Consider the following 15000-nt stretch of genomic DNA (forward strand, 5'->3'; position numbering starts at 1 on the left):
GAAGGGCATCCGCTGTGTAAAACATATGCTGGATAAGTTGGTGGTTCATTCCACTGTGGCAGCCCCAGATTAATAAAGGGACTAAGCTGAAAATGAATGACTGGAATGGTGAAGGTTCAGTGATCTGACCAGGACGCCACGCTTTCACCCAGGCCTGCTCTGCTGGAGAGAGATCTGCTCCTCTGCACGCCTGTAAAGCTCCAGAGGATTATGGTGTGAGTTTATTGGAAACTCCTGATTCATGCTGCTTCTGGGTGGAGGGTGCTGGAAAATGGCCCTGCTCACCGGTTAACCCTTTACTTCAGCAGCTCATGTGTTTCCCTCAGTGTTCCTCTGCTGAGCGTCTCGTCAGTCTTAGCTATATTGATCATCTCACTGCTGTTTCTGCATCTTCTGATGTTCTGGTATGTCCTGCGCTGTGCTCATCTTGTGGTGAAAGTGCTTAATGAATGGGTGAACCTGCAGTAGATGATGATGATGATGATGATGATGATGATGATCTGGTCTACAGGAACATGTGGAGTGCTGCTGCGGAAGGTGAGCGGCACCGCCATCATTCAGCTTCCCTCTAAACACCAGATTCAGGTGAGAGAGAACAGACAAGTTTACATCACGCCCACAGCAAAACTCCTCATCATCAAAATATCACAACAGTTTGAGCAAACACTGCAGTCAGACAAACACAGCTTCATGTTGAGGATCAGACATGCACTTACACTTTATTTATTTGCCATGTGTTCTGTCCATATAGGGAGTCTGTGCTTGATTATAGCTGCACACACTGGCGCCCCCTGCTGGATACACACTCTGCACACGCAACACACACCTGTCCAGGGGCCTCATGTACGAAGACTTGCGTGGAAATCATACTACAACATTGTTTCATACATCTGAATTTTTTTCTGCGTGCGCACATTTACAGCTTTGTGCGTACGCAATGTTTTAGTATGATTTCCACGCAAGTCTTCGTACATGAGGAATCTCACACATATTCTTTTGTACATCCGAATGAACGTGAAACTGAGCGCAGCATGCACAACACAAAACCCCTCCCTGCCTCCTCCCCCGTATGAATATGCTAATGACTATGCTAATGGCAAAACCCAACGAAAAAGCAACGGCAAAAGCAAACAAGAAGAGAAACTTTGAACAGAATGTGAATTGGAGGTGCTGCTTTCAGAGGTAGACCGGAGAAAAGCGGTGTTATTTGCAAGTTTGTTCTCTGGAATTAACAACAAAAGAAAAAAATAGAGTGGGAGAGTTTAGCTGATACGGTTTACACAGTTGGGTCTGAACATCGCACTGTGTGCATTAAAAAGGAAATAGTGTGGTTTATATCTGTAAAATGTTGCAGGACGCTTAGCAGTCTCAGTGGCGCAGCTCATAAGACGCATTTCAACATGTTTTGACACGTTCGAGCATAAACTCGGCTCGAATCCAGTGTCTGATGAACTCTTTCCTCTTTTTTTTCCCCGCTACATATCAGATTTTGCCCACTATTTATCACGAGAAAGACAAGTAGGAATCATTAATAAGTTTGTGCATCATATTTTATTTGCACATTTATTGAATGGAAATGTTTCTGATTCACGCATGCAAATTCATCTTCAGATAGTGTCTTTATAGCAATGTGTGTGCAGTAGATCGCTCAGATTACATTGGGAAAACAGGCGACCGCTGCAAATTGTGCTTTAATGTTTAGCTGGTCAACTGTATGGTATGGAAACCTTATATACCTGCTAGATGAACCCGTCTCATACAGCTGCCATTGCAAGGCTCAGACACTTTGTAGAGAGGAATTTAACACAACCGCCTCTAGGAGTCGCCAATGGAAATAAAACAGACACGCACAAAAAATGTGCGTACGCCAGCCATGAAGCTGCGTGAAGCTGCGCACATTCCCATGTTCAGTTCATCGTTAGTAAATCCAAACGTGAGCGATTCTGAGCGTGAAACCTGGCGTACGCAAAGTTTTTGTGCGTACGCAGCGTTGATGCATGAGGCCCCTGATGTTTACCCTTCACTATGAGTCAAACGAGTGAAAGCTGTGTTTGTCTTGATTTACATTATGCAGATTGCTGAAGTAGATCAGTTAAAGCTTCAGTTCATCATTCTGCCTGTGTATTGTTCATGCATATGAGGGTTAAAATCAGTCTTTCTTCATTATTTCTGAACACAAGTCATAGATTTTCTGCTTGTCTTGAAGATGCCCTAAAGTGTGTGTGTGTGTGTGCGCGCAGGTGTTGGAGACGTGTGTGGCGACAGTGGGCCGCGTGTCAAATGTGGATCACAACAAGCGCATCATAGGTAAAGCGGGCACCAACCGCTGGCTGGGCATCAGACCGAGCAGCGGCCGCTGGCAGAGGAAGGGCGGTTGGGCAGGACGCAAGATCAGACCGCTGCCCGCCATGAAGAGCTACATAAACCTGCCCACTGCATCAGCGCGCACATGAGGACACACACACACACACACACACACACACACAGATCAGAGCGCTGTGTGTACACCTGTCCACGGCAGCAGTACACACGAGGACACAAACACACACACATCCTGAAAGAACCACACTGACAATCTCTCACAGACAGACACACACACACACACACACACACAGACACACACACACTCTGGCTGTGCTGAAAGTCTTTTATTGATCAGCTGGTGCGTCTGAAACACACTGAACAGTGAACTCTTCTCTAACAGTAAGGGTCTGTGCTGAAGTGTGGAGTCAGAGCCTGAAACACAGCGGCTCACTCACACCTGACAGACAGACACGGGTGTACAACACACACACACAGGGGTTCACCATCAGCCTGACAGACACAGGTGTACAACACACACACAGGGGTTCACCCTCAGCCTGACAGACACAGGTGTACAACACACACACAGGGGTTCACCATCAGCCTGACAGACACAGGTGTACAACACACACACAGGGGTTCACCCTCAGCCTGACAGACACAGGTGTACAACACACACACAGGGGTTCACCCTCAGCCTGACAGACACAGGTGTACAACACACACACAGGGGTTCACCCTCAGCCTGACTGCATTAATATTATATGTTATGACAATATTAAGTGTGAGGATCTGAGCGGAGCTGCTGTATCTGTGTGCTGAAGATCAGTGTGTAACTCAGATCCTGCATGAACAGAGTCAGCTATTCCTCTGAGATCAGCTTATTGTTCAGGCTGTTTAGCAGATCAGGCTTGTGTCTCACAGTTTTCTCTTTAATGTGTGGAATAAAGGCAGTTTTGGAGATGATGTTTGAGCTCAGTGTTATTCATCCTCTTTAGACATGATTGATGATTTCATGATTGTCTACAGAACACACCACTGCTGTCCCCTGATTACCCTCATTAGTGAAGCCTGTAAATGTCACTGTAAGCTGAACACTGGTGTCTATCTCAATAACCAGTCTGATAGTGTGTGCTGGCATCATGGCAAAGAGAAAACACATCAGTTATTGGAGATTATTGACTAAGGGCTCTGTTTGGATGATCTAGGAGCAAAGTCTAAAGCTCATGGCATTAAGGGTGTCTACAAATCCACTTTTTGATGATGGAATAATCCGCTCTGCGCCCGGCGTGTGCTCTAACAGGGCTGTGCTGATTCTCTTAATGAGTTCAACATTCAACACACATGTTCAGACCCGAACACTAACATGAGCACAACACTAACTCTGACGGGCTGGAAATGCTCCTGAACGAGATTAATGCGGTAAACACAGTGATGATGGAGATAAAGGCCCGTTCACAACACTGTGTGTGTGACACTAACACTGCCGCTCTCTGACTGACTACAGTTCCTGCTGAGACAACATTATGAGTGTGTTTTCCCTATAGTACAGCTCTGCTGAACACTGGACTGACGCTCACTCTCAGGTGTTTGGTTATTGTCAGATAAAGGCACAGCTAAAGTAGATCCGGCAGGTTTAGAGCACATTACAGCTCCATATCACTCCACTTTACAGATACAACAGTCAGAACATGACAGCAGGAGGAGGAGGAGGAGGACACGGCATCTCAACAGTGGAGTCAGCAGCTCAGAGGAGGAGTAATAATCACCTGCGGATGAGGGGTTACTAGAAACTGACACACACCTGAGGAGTGACACACACTACGCTTCACTGTCTGCACCTCAGCTGTGATGCAGACGCGTGAGCAGTTCATACACTAGATCCTCATGCATCTCAGGCTGCTTTGACAGAATCTCCATCACAGACGTGCTCTAGAAACATCTTCACTATGTCCTGTAGGTGAGCTAACACCGCGGACGATTGGAACAGCATCTCTGGGTGAACTAACCCTTTAAACGAAGCGACGGCCAGCTGATGAGCATGAAATGAATAAAGCCGAGCTGAATATTAACAACATGCGTGAAATAATGCGATAACAAATACAACACAAATGTAAAGTATCATTAGAATCCCTGATATATCTGGACTAGAGCGTTAATATTGGCATGATGAACTCCATAATTCAACATCTGGTCATTCATTACTCCTCATTAAAGCTGAGAGCGCAGTGGTGCGGCGTGGACGACGATAAATACTCACTATTGGTGTGTTTCAAACCTTGCTGAGTTTCTTCCTTCTGTTGAACACCACTGAAGATATTTTGTTGGAAACCGGTAACCATCGACTTCCACAGCAGGAAAAACGTACTACAAAAGTCAATGGTGACAGGTTTACAGCATTCTTCAAAATCTCTCTCTCTTTAGTGTTGAACAGAACACAGAGGCTCATAATGTTTGACCTACAGAATGGATGAATAGATGATGCCAGAATGCTGTTAATTGGGTGAACGGACCCCGACCGTGTCCTGTGATGAATGAGTGTGTGTGCTGTAATACCCCTGCTCGTCTGACTCTGTGCTTTAGCAACTACAAAACACCACAAAGACACCAAAACACTTCACAATTGAGCTACAAAATCTGTTTAAAGTGGCTCCACACACTCGCCTTCCCATCATGCACCTGACAGCATTCTACACAGGATTTCACAGAAATGATAAGGTGCCTCCCGCTGGCCATCGCAGCACACACGGCTAGAACACAGCTGATGCCGACAGTGTCGACTGAAGCGCCGACTGTGGGTTTCCATGGGAACCTGTTGACCGAGCGCCTCTGGTCAGTGCACACACACACACACAGTCACGCAGGTTTGCTGTAGCCGAACACACCCACGGGGAAGTGTTTGACGTGTGTGGGCCACTGCGCCGCCAGCTGGAAGAACTTGACATCGTTCCACTCCACGCCATCAATGCAGACTGAAACACACACACACACACACACACACACACTTTACTTTACATCCAGTGCTGCTGTCAGAAGATTAATCAGCATTAATCCAAAACAGAAGCTTACATATATGTGTGCAGTGTGCATGTTTATTTTGAGTATATGTATATTAATTTGTGTATATATATTCAATTCACTATATATATATACTAGGGCTGCAACTAACAATTATTTTAATAATCAAATAATTTGTCGATTATTTTTTCGATAAATCGGATAAAAACAACATGAAAAGCATTCATTTACAACCCTTTATTCAAAAAAGCTCATCCCTGATCTGTTGTAATAATGATAATAATAATAATTATTATAAAAAATGAAGTAGTGTTGTCCTGTTTTCAATCCAAATAACCAAAAGATAAAAAAAATAAATAAAATAAAGTCAAACTCAATTCCAGGAGGGCCGCTGCTCTGCAGTTTAGTTTCAACCCTGCTCCAACACACTTACCTGTAGGATTCAAACAAGCCTGAGTGACTCAATTAGTTTGATCAGGTGTGTTTAATTAGGGTTGTACACTAGACTGTGCGGAGATGCGGCCCTCCAGGAATTGAGTTTGACATGCCTGTACTAGACAGATATAATAGCATGAGAAAGCATGTATTGTTTTCTCAAAAGTCACCTCCAAATGAAGTCAAGGTTCAACGCAAAGGATTTTTTCTACTGGCCCAATCGGACCAGTGGTTCAGATTTTTACTTGCCCTGCCAATTTTTTCACTGGCCCCACCAAAAAAAAAAAATTAAAGCTATTTCTTAGCCACAAATAAAGCAAAAACGTGTCAAAATGTTTGTAAATCTAATTTAAAGTGTTTTGAAATAAAAGATGGCTAAAGACCGGCCAAACTGACGGTGATTTTTTTAGTCGTGGTGTACGCTGGTATATGTCTGCTTCCAAGACGTTAGAAACAAATGTTTTCCTTTAGCATCATCATTTGATGTTACCGCCATGTTGCTGTCTCTTCGCTGTACTAATAACATGCTCACAACATCCAATCAGATAAGAAGAACCAAGAAGGTAGCATTTGAAGGCTTGAAACCACAAACTGTTTCTCAATTCTAAAACTGTATCTGCATGCAATTGACAAATAGTCACAGGCAAATTAAACTTTAGTGACAAGGCAGCAGTGGCCCGATCGGGCCAGTAACGATCCTGTCTACTGTCCCGAGCATCTCACACGCTGGCCCCGGGCCATCGGGCAGTCCCTATTGTTGAGCCCTGGAAGTGATTGTTTGCTTAAAACAAGCTAAATTATTTGCCAATGGGGTCAGAAAAATAATCTTAATAAGATATAACCTTAAGCAGAAGTAAGCATCACTTCATTTGCTCATGCCATTTCTCTCGTCTAGTCCTGATTTAAGATTGTTCAGATATTTGGACTGGAAACGAGATGAAATGACTAAGAAAGAAAAGCTTTAGCAGTGCAGCTCTACATGACAACAGAAGGAGAAATGAAGGATTCAGAAAGAGGCGAGTGAATAAACACCTGTCTATAGTCTTCAATGCAGAGTGACTCCACCAGCGCTGCTTTACTGCTGTTATTAACCCTTTCACTGCTGAGTTTAACAGACTCTGGACCAGGGCTGTTTCTCAATACAGAGAACCCAAAGATCAGACTTGGAAGAACGAACTACTGAGGATGCGAGGACACAAGTTCTTTAAACAGAACGGCAGTACACTTTATAATGTCACTTACCTCATCATGGATTCATCGGTTTCACTGTACATTAACAATAAAATGATTTAATTAAGTAAAGCACGGCCTAATGATCAACATTATATTAATATTATAAATCTATATTTTACATTTTTTTGACACAATAGCGCTGTTTGACAGATGTGTCCCTTTTATTATGCTTTTCTCTTTTAATTCAGCATATCCACACGCTTGCTTATTCCGTCATCAATAGCGGATATTTCACTTCACTTCCAGTGAGTGTTTAAAAGACGTATAGATGATCTTGACCCTGATCTATAACGTGAGATGGGCATCGCCATGTTTACCTACCATGTTTGACTCATTGATAAAAGCAGAAGACGCGGGATTCAGCACGTACATTCATCAGTTATTGGCCAGCTGGGAGAAGAAGAGACTGAACTATTGTTATGTTCGCTGTGTGATCTGATATGAATAAAACACATCCACAAATTGTATTTGAATGGATTATTAGCCTGTCTTGTGGGTTTTACAAACTCTGAATGTGTTGTTTTACTAGTACTTGGGTGTATTTACATGTCTAAAACATAAAATAAGCATTGGGCGGTAAAAATGCTGCATAACTGTGATAATATGACACGTCTCTGGCTCAGCACCAGCCAACACACCAAACTCTCAAACTAAACACTTTTCACTTGCTGCTCTAAGGGTTAACAAGCTAACGATAACCTGTCATGCTTGTCAAGCTCGATAACGAGTAAAAACAGGACCAGGGACTTTACGGTCCTCACTTCACCTCATTGGAACTAAAGCAGGATTGTGTAGTGATTTACCAGCTGAACTGCCTCTTCCTCACCCCTGTCTGAGGCACTGAACTCTGCATCACTGCTTGTTTACTCCACTCCGCACTCAACTCAACTGTTTTTTAATAATCAAATAAGCACAGTGACTTATTGATTTGTTGCTGCAGCCCTAATATATAGATGTATATGTAAATACACACATACAGGTGTGTGTACCTCTCAGCATGGTGTGCTGGTGTTTGGCTGTACAGATGAGCCGACTGATGCCGTCGATCACCTGACTCTTAGAATCCACTTCCTTCTCCTTCGGCTTCTTACTTAGGAAAATCACTGAAACACGCACACACACACACACACACACACACATTTATTAAATCTCTGCACACACACAGAAACACACACTCACTGAATCACTGTACACACACACACACACACATGTCAGACCTTTCTTGTTCTTCTCCTTGGTGACGACGGTCATGGCGAGTGTGTGTGTGTGCGCGGTGTCGCCCCCGCTGGGCAGACGGCTGACCTGCAGCGAGCGGAAGTTACTCTTCAGTGTGTTCTTCAGGCCCACCTCACGCTTCTCCCCCTCACGCTTCCTGTCCCCGCTCACACACACCCAATAATCCACCTGCAGACCCATCAGCTCGCCACCGGTGCACGGAGACCTGCCCACACACACACACACCAATCAATCAATCCACCTGCAAACCGGTCAGCTCGCAGTGGGTGCACAGAGACCTGCACACACACACACACACACACACATAGGTGTACCACGTGATGATGATGTCATACCCCACTCCAGTGAAAACTGCACATGCAGAGGGTGAGGGGGGTGGAGTCACACATATCTCCCTCCCATAGGGCGTCGCCGACTGCATCATGAATGGAGAAGCCACGCCCACTCCTCCGCCCATGGCATCATCAGAGTCCACTGAGAACAGAAGACTCGTTAACAGCGCACACACATAAACATGAGATGCAGATGAGGCACCAGAGCTCACCTGATGTGGACAGACTGTGCTCCACGATGCCCACCTTCACCACCTGCAGACCACAGTGAAGACAGCCAATCAGCATCACTGAACCCAGATCAGCAGCAGCGACACTCTCACACACACACATACATAAAGAAACACATTCTCTCACACACACACTCTAACACAAAAACACGTGCACTCACACACACACCGCATTGCACATTGTCTGTTATATCAGGGCTCTGGTGTCTCTTACCCCGATAAACGGCACAAACTTCTGGCAGGAGTCTTCATCCGGGCTGCAGAGAGACGGACGGAGGGTCAGAGCGGCACACACACACACACCCAAATACATATACACACAAAAACACAAATACACACAAACCTATGCCCATATACACAGACACACACACAGGTCTGAGCGGTGTGATGGAGCAGAGCGAAGATCACGATGGCATGAGCAGAACCAGCTGATCAGAGATGTGTGTGTGTGAATCTGAACACAAGATGAGCACAGCAGAACACACACACACACACACACACACACAGGACTGAAAGATCAGCTCTGTATCTTCATTGACTGATGTGTGTGTGTGTGTGTGTGTGTGTGTGTGTGTGTGTGTGTTTGTGTGTGTGAGCGATGGCAGAAGCACAGCAGATGGACAGACGGAGACTCAGAGCTCAAATACCTGATGTACAAATCAAAATATAAACTCCGCTTCCTTGGAAAGCCAACAGAAGATGAGAAGATCAGTGTGTGACTGTGAATAACTGAAGCTGTCAGCAGGTATGAAGACCACAGCACACACACACAGATATACACTACATTAAAATAAAACATTTCAGTCTGATTTCCTTCAGTTTGGCTGAAAAAACAAACAACACGTATGTAAAGATGGCTGTGGGCAATATTATTAGCCCCCTAAAGGAAGCTACTGCCTACAGAACAAACCAATGTTGACCAATAAGTGGCCTACCTACCCTGATTATGTCTTTAAACTGCACTTTAATTGTTGTATTTAGAAAATGTTGATGCATGCAATGTTGATGCATGGTTGTTGCTGCCAGACGGGCTGCTCTGAGTATTTCAGAAACTGCTGATCTACTGGGATTTTCACGCACAACCATCTCTAGGCTTTACAGAGAATGCTCCGACAAAGAGGAAATATCCAGTGAGCGGCAGTTCTGTGGGCGCAAATGCCTTGTTGATGAGGCCAGAGGTCAGAGGAGAATGGCCAGACTGGTTCCAGTACCTAATAAAGTGGCCGGTGAGTGTATTATTATCTTATTTTCAATAGAGGGAAAGCTATCTTTGACTTCACACACACACTTCAGATTATTGTGCAAAGAAGAACTCTAACGGCAGCACTGTGTGTGCAGGAGTGTGTGAGCGCAGGTGTACCTCTTCTGTCTGTAGGTCAGCATGGCCTCAGAGATGGGGAACTGGTGACACACATTGGCTCCGGCCAGATACTGGATGATCCGTCCAGCTACATCCACAGAGTCTGCAGACACACAAACACACACACACACACACACACACACACACACACACACACACACACACACACACACACACACACACACACACAAAATATGAACACTTTCTCCACATTAACACACACACACTGCTGTACATGAGCGAGTCTGATGGGATACAAGTGTAGAATAAGACAGATGCAACTAAACACACACACACAAACACACACACACACAAAACCTCTGTTTATCAGCATCACACTCATTAGCTGTACCTGTGTTCGGGGGTTCTGGCCGGCAGAACAGCTCCCTCCACGATGGCTCCATGAACATGCTGCTGAACTTACTGTCGAATGACGCCATGTATTTGGCCAGCGGATGAGAACCTGCCACAACACACACACACACACACACACACACACATCAAACTCCGCACTCATGATTCTCTCCAGCGAGTGTTGGACGAGTCTCTCACCGATGGGGATGATCAGGAAGCGGATGTAGCTCAGCCAATCAGGCGTCTTGTTAGCCAGCTGCTCCACAAAGAAGCGCAGCACCGTGCTGAGGTAGCTCTGATCGCCCGTCACTGCCACTTTAACAGTGGGCGGAGTCTGGGCATTACAGTTACAGCTGTGGGAGGAGCCACATCACACATCAATCAAACACTAATTCTTACACACACACACACACACACACTCTGATCGCACTGGCACTTTAGCAGTGGGCGGAGTCTGGGCGTTACAGTATAGCTGTGGGAGGAGCTATTGTGTTCTAACTATTGGTGAAACTGTCTGAAAAGTTCACCTGTGATGATTTATTGAGTCCTCTGAACACACAGAATGAGCTGACGCTGGGTGATGACGCTGCTCTGTGTATTTTAAGCGTTGTGGTTTTGCTGTTTTAAATCCTCCGAGTCTTCACAGTGGATTCTGATTGGCTGCTGATTCAGTGAGTTATGAAGATTATATCACACACCGACAGCTGCACATGCTCACCACACAGAACTGAATAACTGAAGCTCAGTGCTGCTCTTATAGTTATGATTCATCTCTGGAGCATCTGCAGCTGTCAGTGTGATATAATCCTCATACAGCACAGTGCATTCATCAGTGTGTGTGTGTGTGTCCTTGTTTATGCTACACTGTGAGCACCAAAGATTCTCACAAGAACAGTAAAACTCCTCACAAGGGAAAGAGCTGATGACTAATAATAAATAATGTTCATCTGAAAATCAAACAGGTTTTTGTGCCGGTTTGTGTGTGTGTGCGCATGCATATGTGTTTTGTGAGTGTGTATGTGCATGTGTGTGTGTTTGGAATGCAGGTGTGTGTAGACTTACAATCTCTGAATGCGTGTTACGATGGTGTTGAATGCGGCCTGGACGTCAGCAGCAGAGCAGGTGGACACTATGGGCTGAGTGTGCTTCTGCAGGATCTCTGCCACATACTGAACACACACACACACACACACACACACACACATGATAAATCCTGGAGTGACTGTAATTGAGTGTTTTTTCTCAGGATTTGTTTTATTAATGTGTGCTTTTCCTCTCCTCTCCTCTCCTCTTGAGCACACTCCACTACTGTCCTTCATCCTGCAGTCACTACCGTATTATTTCTTGTCATTAGAAAAATGAGGATTAGAGAAATCAGTCCTGTGAATCCTGTCTAATCAAATCCCACACAGAAGGTTAATCGCATCATAATGAAGTACCTCAAGACACGGGAGATTTATGATTCAGCAAACTGTTCAAAAGCATTAAAAGTGTCCAGGAAGATGTCCAAGATCTTCACAGGCAATGACCCAGAGATGTTTAGATTTAAATATCAACGTCTGATGATGATGTTACAGCTTGACGTTGTGTGGATGTTATCACTATGACGTCTGTCAGATGCTGGATTTTGGTTGCCATGCGTGATGAATAAACATCAGTATCTGACGTCAGTGTGACGCTGGTTTAAGATGTTCCACGTTGGGTCACTTTCTAACAACCTAAAATCAACCAAATTTCAACATCATAGATGTCGTTATTGGACATCGAAATAACGTCCATAAACGCTGGCTAGACATTAAATCTTGTTCACCCGACATCACAACCTAAATCTGAGCAAATATTAGCGTCTGATGATGTTGTGTGCCTGCTGGACAGTCACTAATGCACTAAATGAACAGACACTTTTACTCTACTGATCTACACTTTAGGCAAGCAATGGTACTTATCCTTAAGTAGGATTTTTCAGTACTCGTTCCACCACTGCTTATATACACTGTACTGTTCCAGAAGTGCTTATTCATCAGACACAATGAGCTCAGTGTGAGAGAACACAGCTCAAACACGCTCAACAGCACGAGAGAGGAGTTTCCTTATCATTATCATCAGCCGGAATGAACATCAAATATCTGATAAATGTATGAAATCTGCATATTTATATGTTTTCATAATGTGTAAAATTATGGATAAACCGCTGATGATAAGCCGCTGTTTGTTTACCTTTAAAGCTCTGCTTCAGCTGTGTGATGCGTGTGCACGTGAAGCAGCCGGTGAGCGCCAGCACACACACATATTATCAACATCTCCACATGTGAAAGAGTTCCTCTATATGTTTCCATATAAGCTGTTCACAATAATGATCCACCCACAGAATGTGTAGCGTAGTCAAGTGTGTAGATATTTAGCTGCGGTTAGCGCTCTTTGGATGTTTCTGGGGTAAAGCAGCTGCATGAATGCTAAAGCTTTAAATAAAAGTGAAACCATCAACAAAAGGCCGACCCCTCTCTGTGTACAAACACAAGCGCAGTCGTTTAGATTATTTCTGCTTAATGATGTCTGACTTTTCCCGTAATTTTCCCGTAATCTGGAATGGATGTGTGAATGCTCTTTTCCAGAAAAACTCCGGAACCTCCTCGTCTGTGTGAAAAACAATCTTATAAATTCACTAATAAAGTCCTTCCAGAATTTTTTCGGATATTTACCGGTATCAGTGTGTGAAAGGGGCTATTGACACAAACACTCTCACACACACACACACACACACACACACTTATACCAGATCATCTGATCAGCAGAAACTCCAGCACTGGAGCGCACATACTGATGCAGACTTCACTCACTACAGCTGATCACAGCACAGTTCACGAGCAGCAGAGAGAAACCTTTATCCTCCTCACTCATCCTTTTTAATGCACATTAAATTAAAATGTGCACATCCTGGCTTTACTGTAAAGCATTTTGATGCAATATTCCCAAATGCACATGAAATTAGGTGGAAGCAAACACACACACACACACACACACACACACACACACACCTGGCCCTGCCAGTCGACAGTGTTGATGAGGATGATGTTCTCTGGGAGTCTCTCATCTGAGATCAGGATCTGGTTCAGCTGGTCATACACAGACTTCCTGGGAACCTGAACACACACACATACAAATACACACACAGCTAGTTTCTCTGTGTATATCTACATAAATTATCCTCATGTGAAACAGAATTAGACATTTGAAGTTACTGAAGTAGTTCTGTGGTAAATGTGTGTGTGTGTGTGTCAGTGTATGAAGCACACAGTGAATGAATAGACAGATGAGCCTGTGTGTGTGTCACCTGTGCAGTGAAGCGGCTGTGGGGTGTGTATTGACTGTCCATGCTGATGGTGCGTTCGCTCTGAGCTCGAGAGTTCTGTCTGTCCTTCATGGAGGTGCTGCGGATCCGCCGAGGAGCCCTGACCTCTGCTTTACTGCAGCACACACACACACACACACACACATACACAGCTCAGTGTCACACTCCTCTAGCACCACACACACTCACACAAACACACACACTCCTCCAACAACACACACACTTCTCTAAAAGCACAAACACTTCTCTAAGAGCACACACACACACATTCCTTTAGCAGCACACACACACACACACACAATGAGAGACAGCAGGTGTGATGTGGAGTGTGATGTGGGCTTCACCTGTGGTTCTGAGACTCAGACTTGCAGAGTTTTCCTCCAGAGATGTTCAATCGATCGCTGCTGCTCTCCAACACATCCGCCATCGCTATCCCATGATGCTCTGCGTCAGCCTCCTGCAGAAACACAGTGAGAGATCAATGAAAGAACGCATCACTTTCACTTCAGATCATCTCTAATGCTGTTAAAACACTTTATTTTAATGCTAAATTATCTGCCCGTCTGATCACAATCATGGAAGTGTGTTGCAGATGTGCTCAACATTAGGCACGTTCACACCAACACTGATCACACATCTGTTCAGCTGAGCCTTTACTGAATGAGCACTGTGCTGCGGCCCACACATCACACTATTGTTTTTTAACTTGTTTAACACATTATTATCTGTTTTTAATCACTGTTATTATTTGTTTTTATTTTCTTATACTTTTATGTAAAGCATTCTAAATTGCCATTGTGTATAAAATGTGCTATAAAAATAAACTTATCTGATAGATGTCTTATAGATGTTTAATAGTTGTCTGATAGATGTTTAATCGATTGCTAATAGATATCTGATAGATGTTTAATAGATGTCTAAAAGATGTCTGATAGATATCTGATAGATGTTTAATAGATGTCTAATAGATGTCTGATAGACGTCTGCTAAAGTCTAATAGATGTCTGATAGATATCTGATAGATGTTTAATAGATGTCTAATAGATGTCTGATAGACGTCTGCTAAAGTCTAATAGATGTCTGATAGATGTTTAATAGATGTCTGACAAATGTCTAATAGATGCCTGATAGATGTCTGATAGATATCTG

At 44.1% G+C, this 15000-nt stretch overlaps 2 protein-coding genes and 1 long non-coding RNA gene across 33 annotated transcripts in view; 2 read left to right on the forward strand and 1 right to left on the reverse strand.

Moving 5' to 3' along the window:
- mrpl2 (mitochondrial ribosomal protein L2) overlaps positions 1 to 3270 on the forward strand; it is an 8345-nt gene extending 5075 nt beyond the window's left edge. For 5 of the 12 annotated variants that reach the window (XR_015505390.1, XR_015505386.1, XR_015505387.1 and 2 more), the window contains exons 6-8: positions 512 to 585; positions 2241 to 2778; positions 2969 to 3270. Coding sequence is in view for 6 of the 12 variants with exons in the window: in XM_087278426.1 (XP_087134552.1) it covers positions 512 to 828; positions 2003 to 2029 (344 nt within the window). In the remaining 6 variants the exon portion in view is untranslated. 12 annotated transcript variants of the gene reach the window in all.
- The window catches only part of zmp:0000000755, a 27514-nt gene continuing 15147 nt past the window's right edge, over positions 2634 to 15000 (reverse strand). For 8 of the 20 annotated variants that reach the window (XM_087279891.1, XM_087279887.1, XM_087279890.1 and 5 more), the window contains 13 exons: positions 14196 to 14308; positions 13834 to 13966; positions 13538 to 13642; positions 11565 to 11671; positions 10701 to 10855; positions 10501 to 10611; positions 10149 to 10251; positions 9003 to 9045; positions 8771 to 8813; positions 8562 to 8700; positions 8208 to 8431; positions 7980 to 8093; positions 2634 to 5276 (listed from right to left, as the gene is read on the reverse strand). In XM_087279891.1, the coding sequence (XP_087136017.1) occupies positions 5161 to 5276; positions 7980 to 8093; positions 8208 to 8431; positions 8562 to 8700; positions 8771 to 8813; positions 9003 to 9045; positions 10149 to 10251; positions 10501 to 10611; positions 10701 to 10855; positions 11565 to 11671; positions 13538 to 13642; positions 13834 to 13966; positions 14196 to 14308 (1506 nt within the window). In that variant the 3' untranslated portion in view covers positions 2634 to 5160. Of the gene's footprint in view, positions 5277 to 7979; positions 8094 to 8207; positions 8432 to 8561; positions 8701 to 8770; positions 8814 to 9002; positions 9046 to 9131; positions 10000 to 10148; positions 10252 to 10500; positions 10612 to 10700; positions 10856 to 11564; positions 11672 to 13537; positions 13643 to 13833; positions 13967 to 14195; positions 14309 to 15000 lie in introns of those variants that run through there. The other 12 variants (XM_087279889.1, XM_087279885.1, XM_087279888.1 and 9 more) reach the window with 5 other exon arrangements.
- The window catches only part of LOC147834342 (uncharacterized), a 1704-nt gene continuing 1549 nt past the window's right edge, over positions 14846 to 15000 (forward strand). Inside the window, exon 1 of the long non-coding RNA XR_015506563.1 lies at positions 14846 to 14929. This is a non-coding gene — a long non-coding RNA (uncharacterized LOC147834342). The remainder of the gene's footprint in view (positions 14930 to 15000) is intronic.

This window comes from Danio rerio, chromosome 13 (genome assembly GCF_052040795.2).
Source record: "Danio rerio strain M-AB ecotype USA chromosome 13, GRCz13ab, whole genome shotgun sequence".
Classification (NCBI taxonomy): Eukaryota; Metazoa; Chordata; class Actinopteri; order Cypriniformes; family Danionidae; genus Danio; species Danio rerio.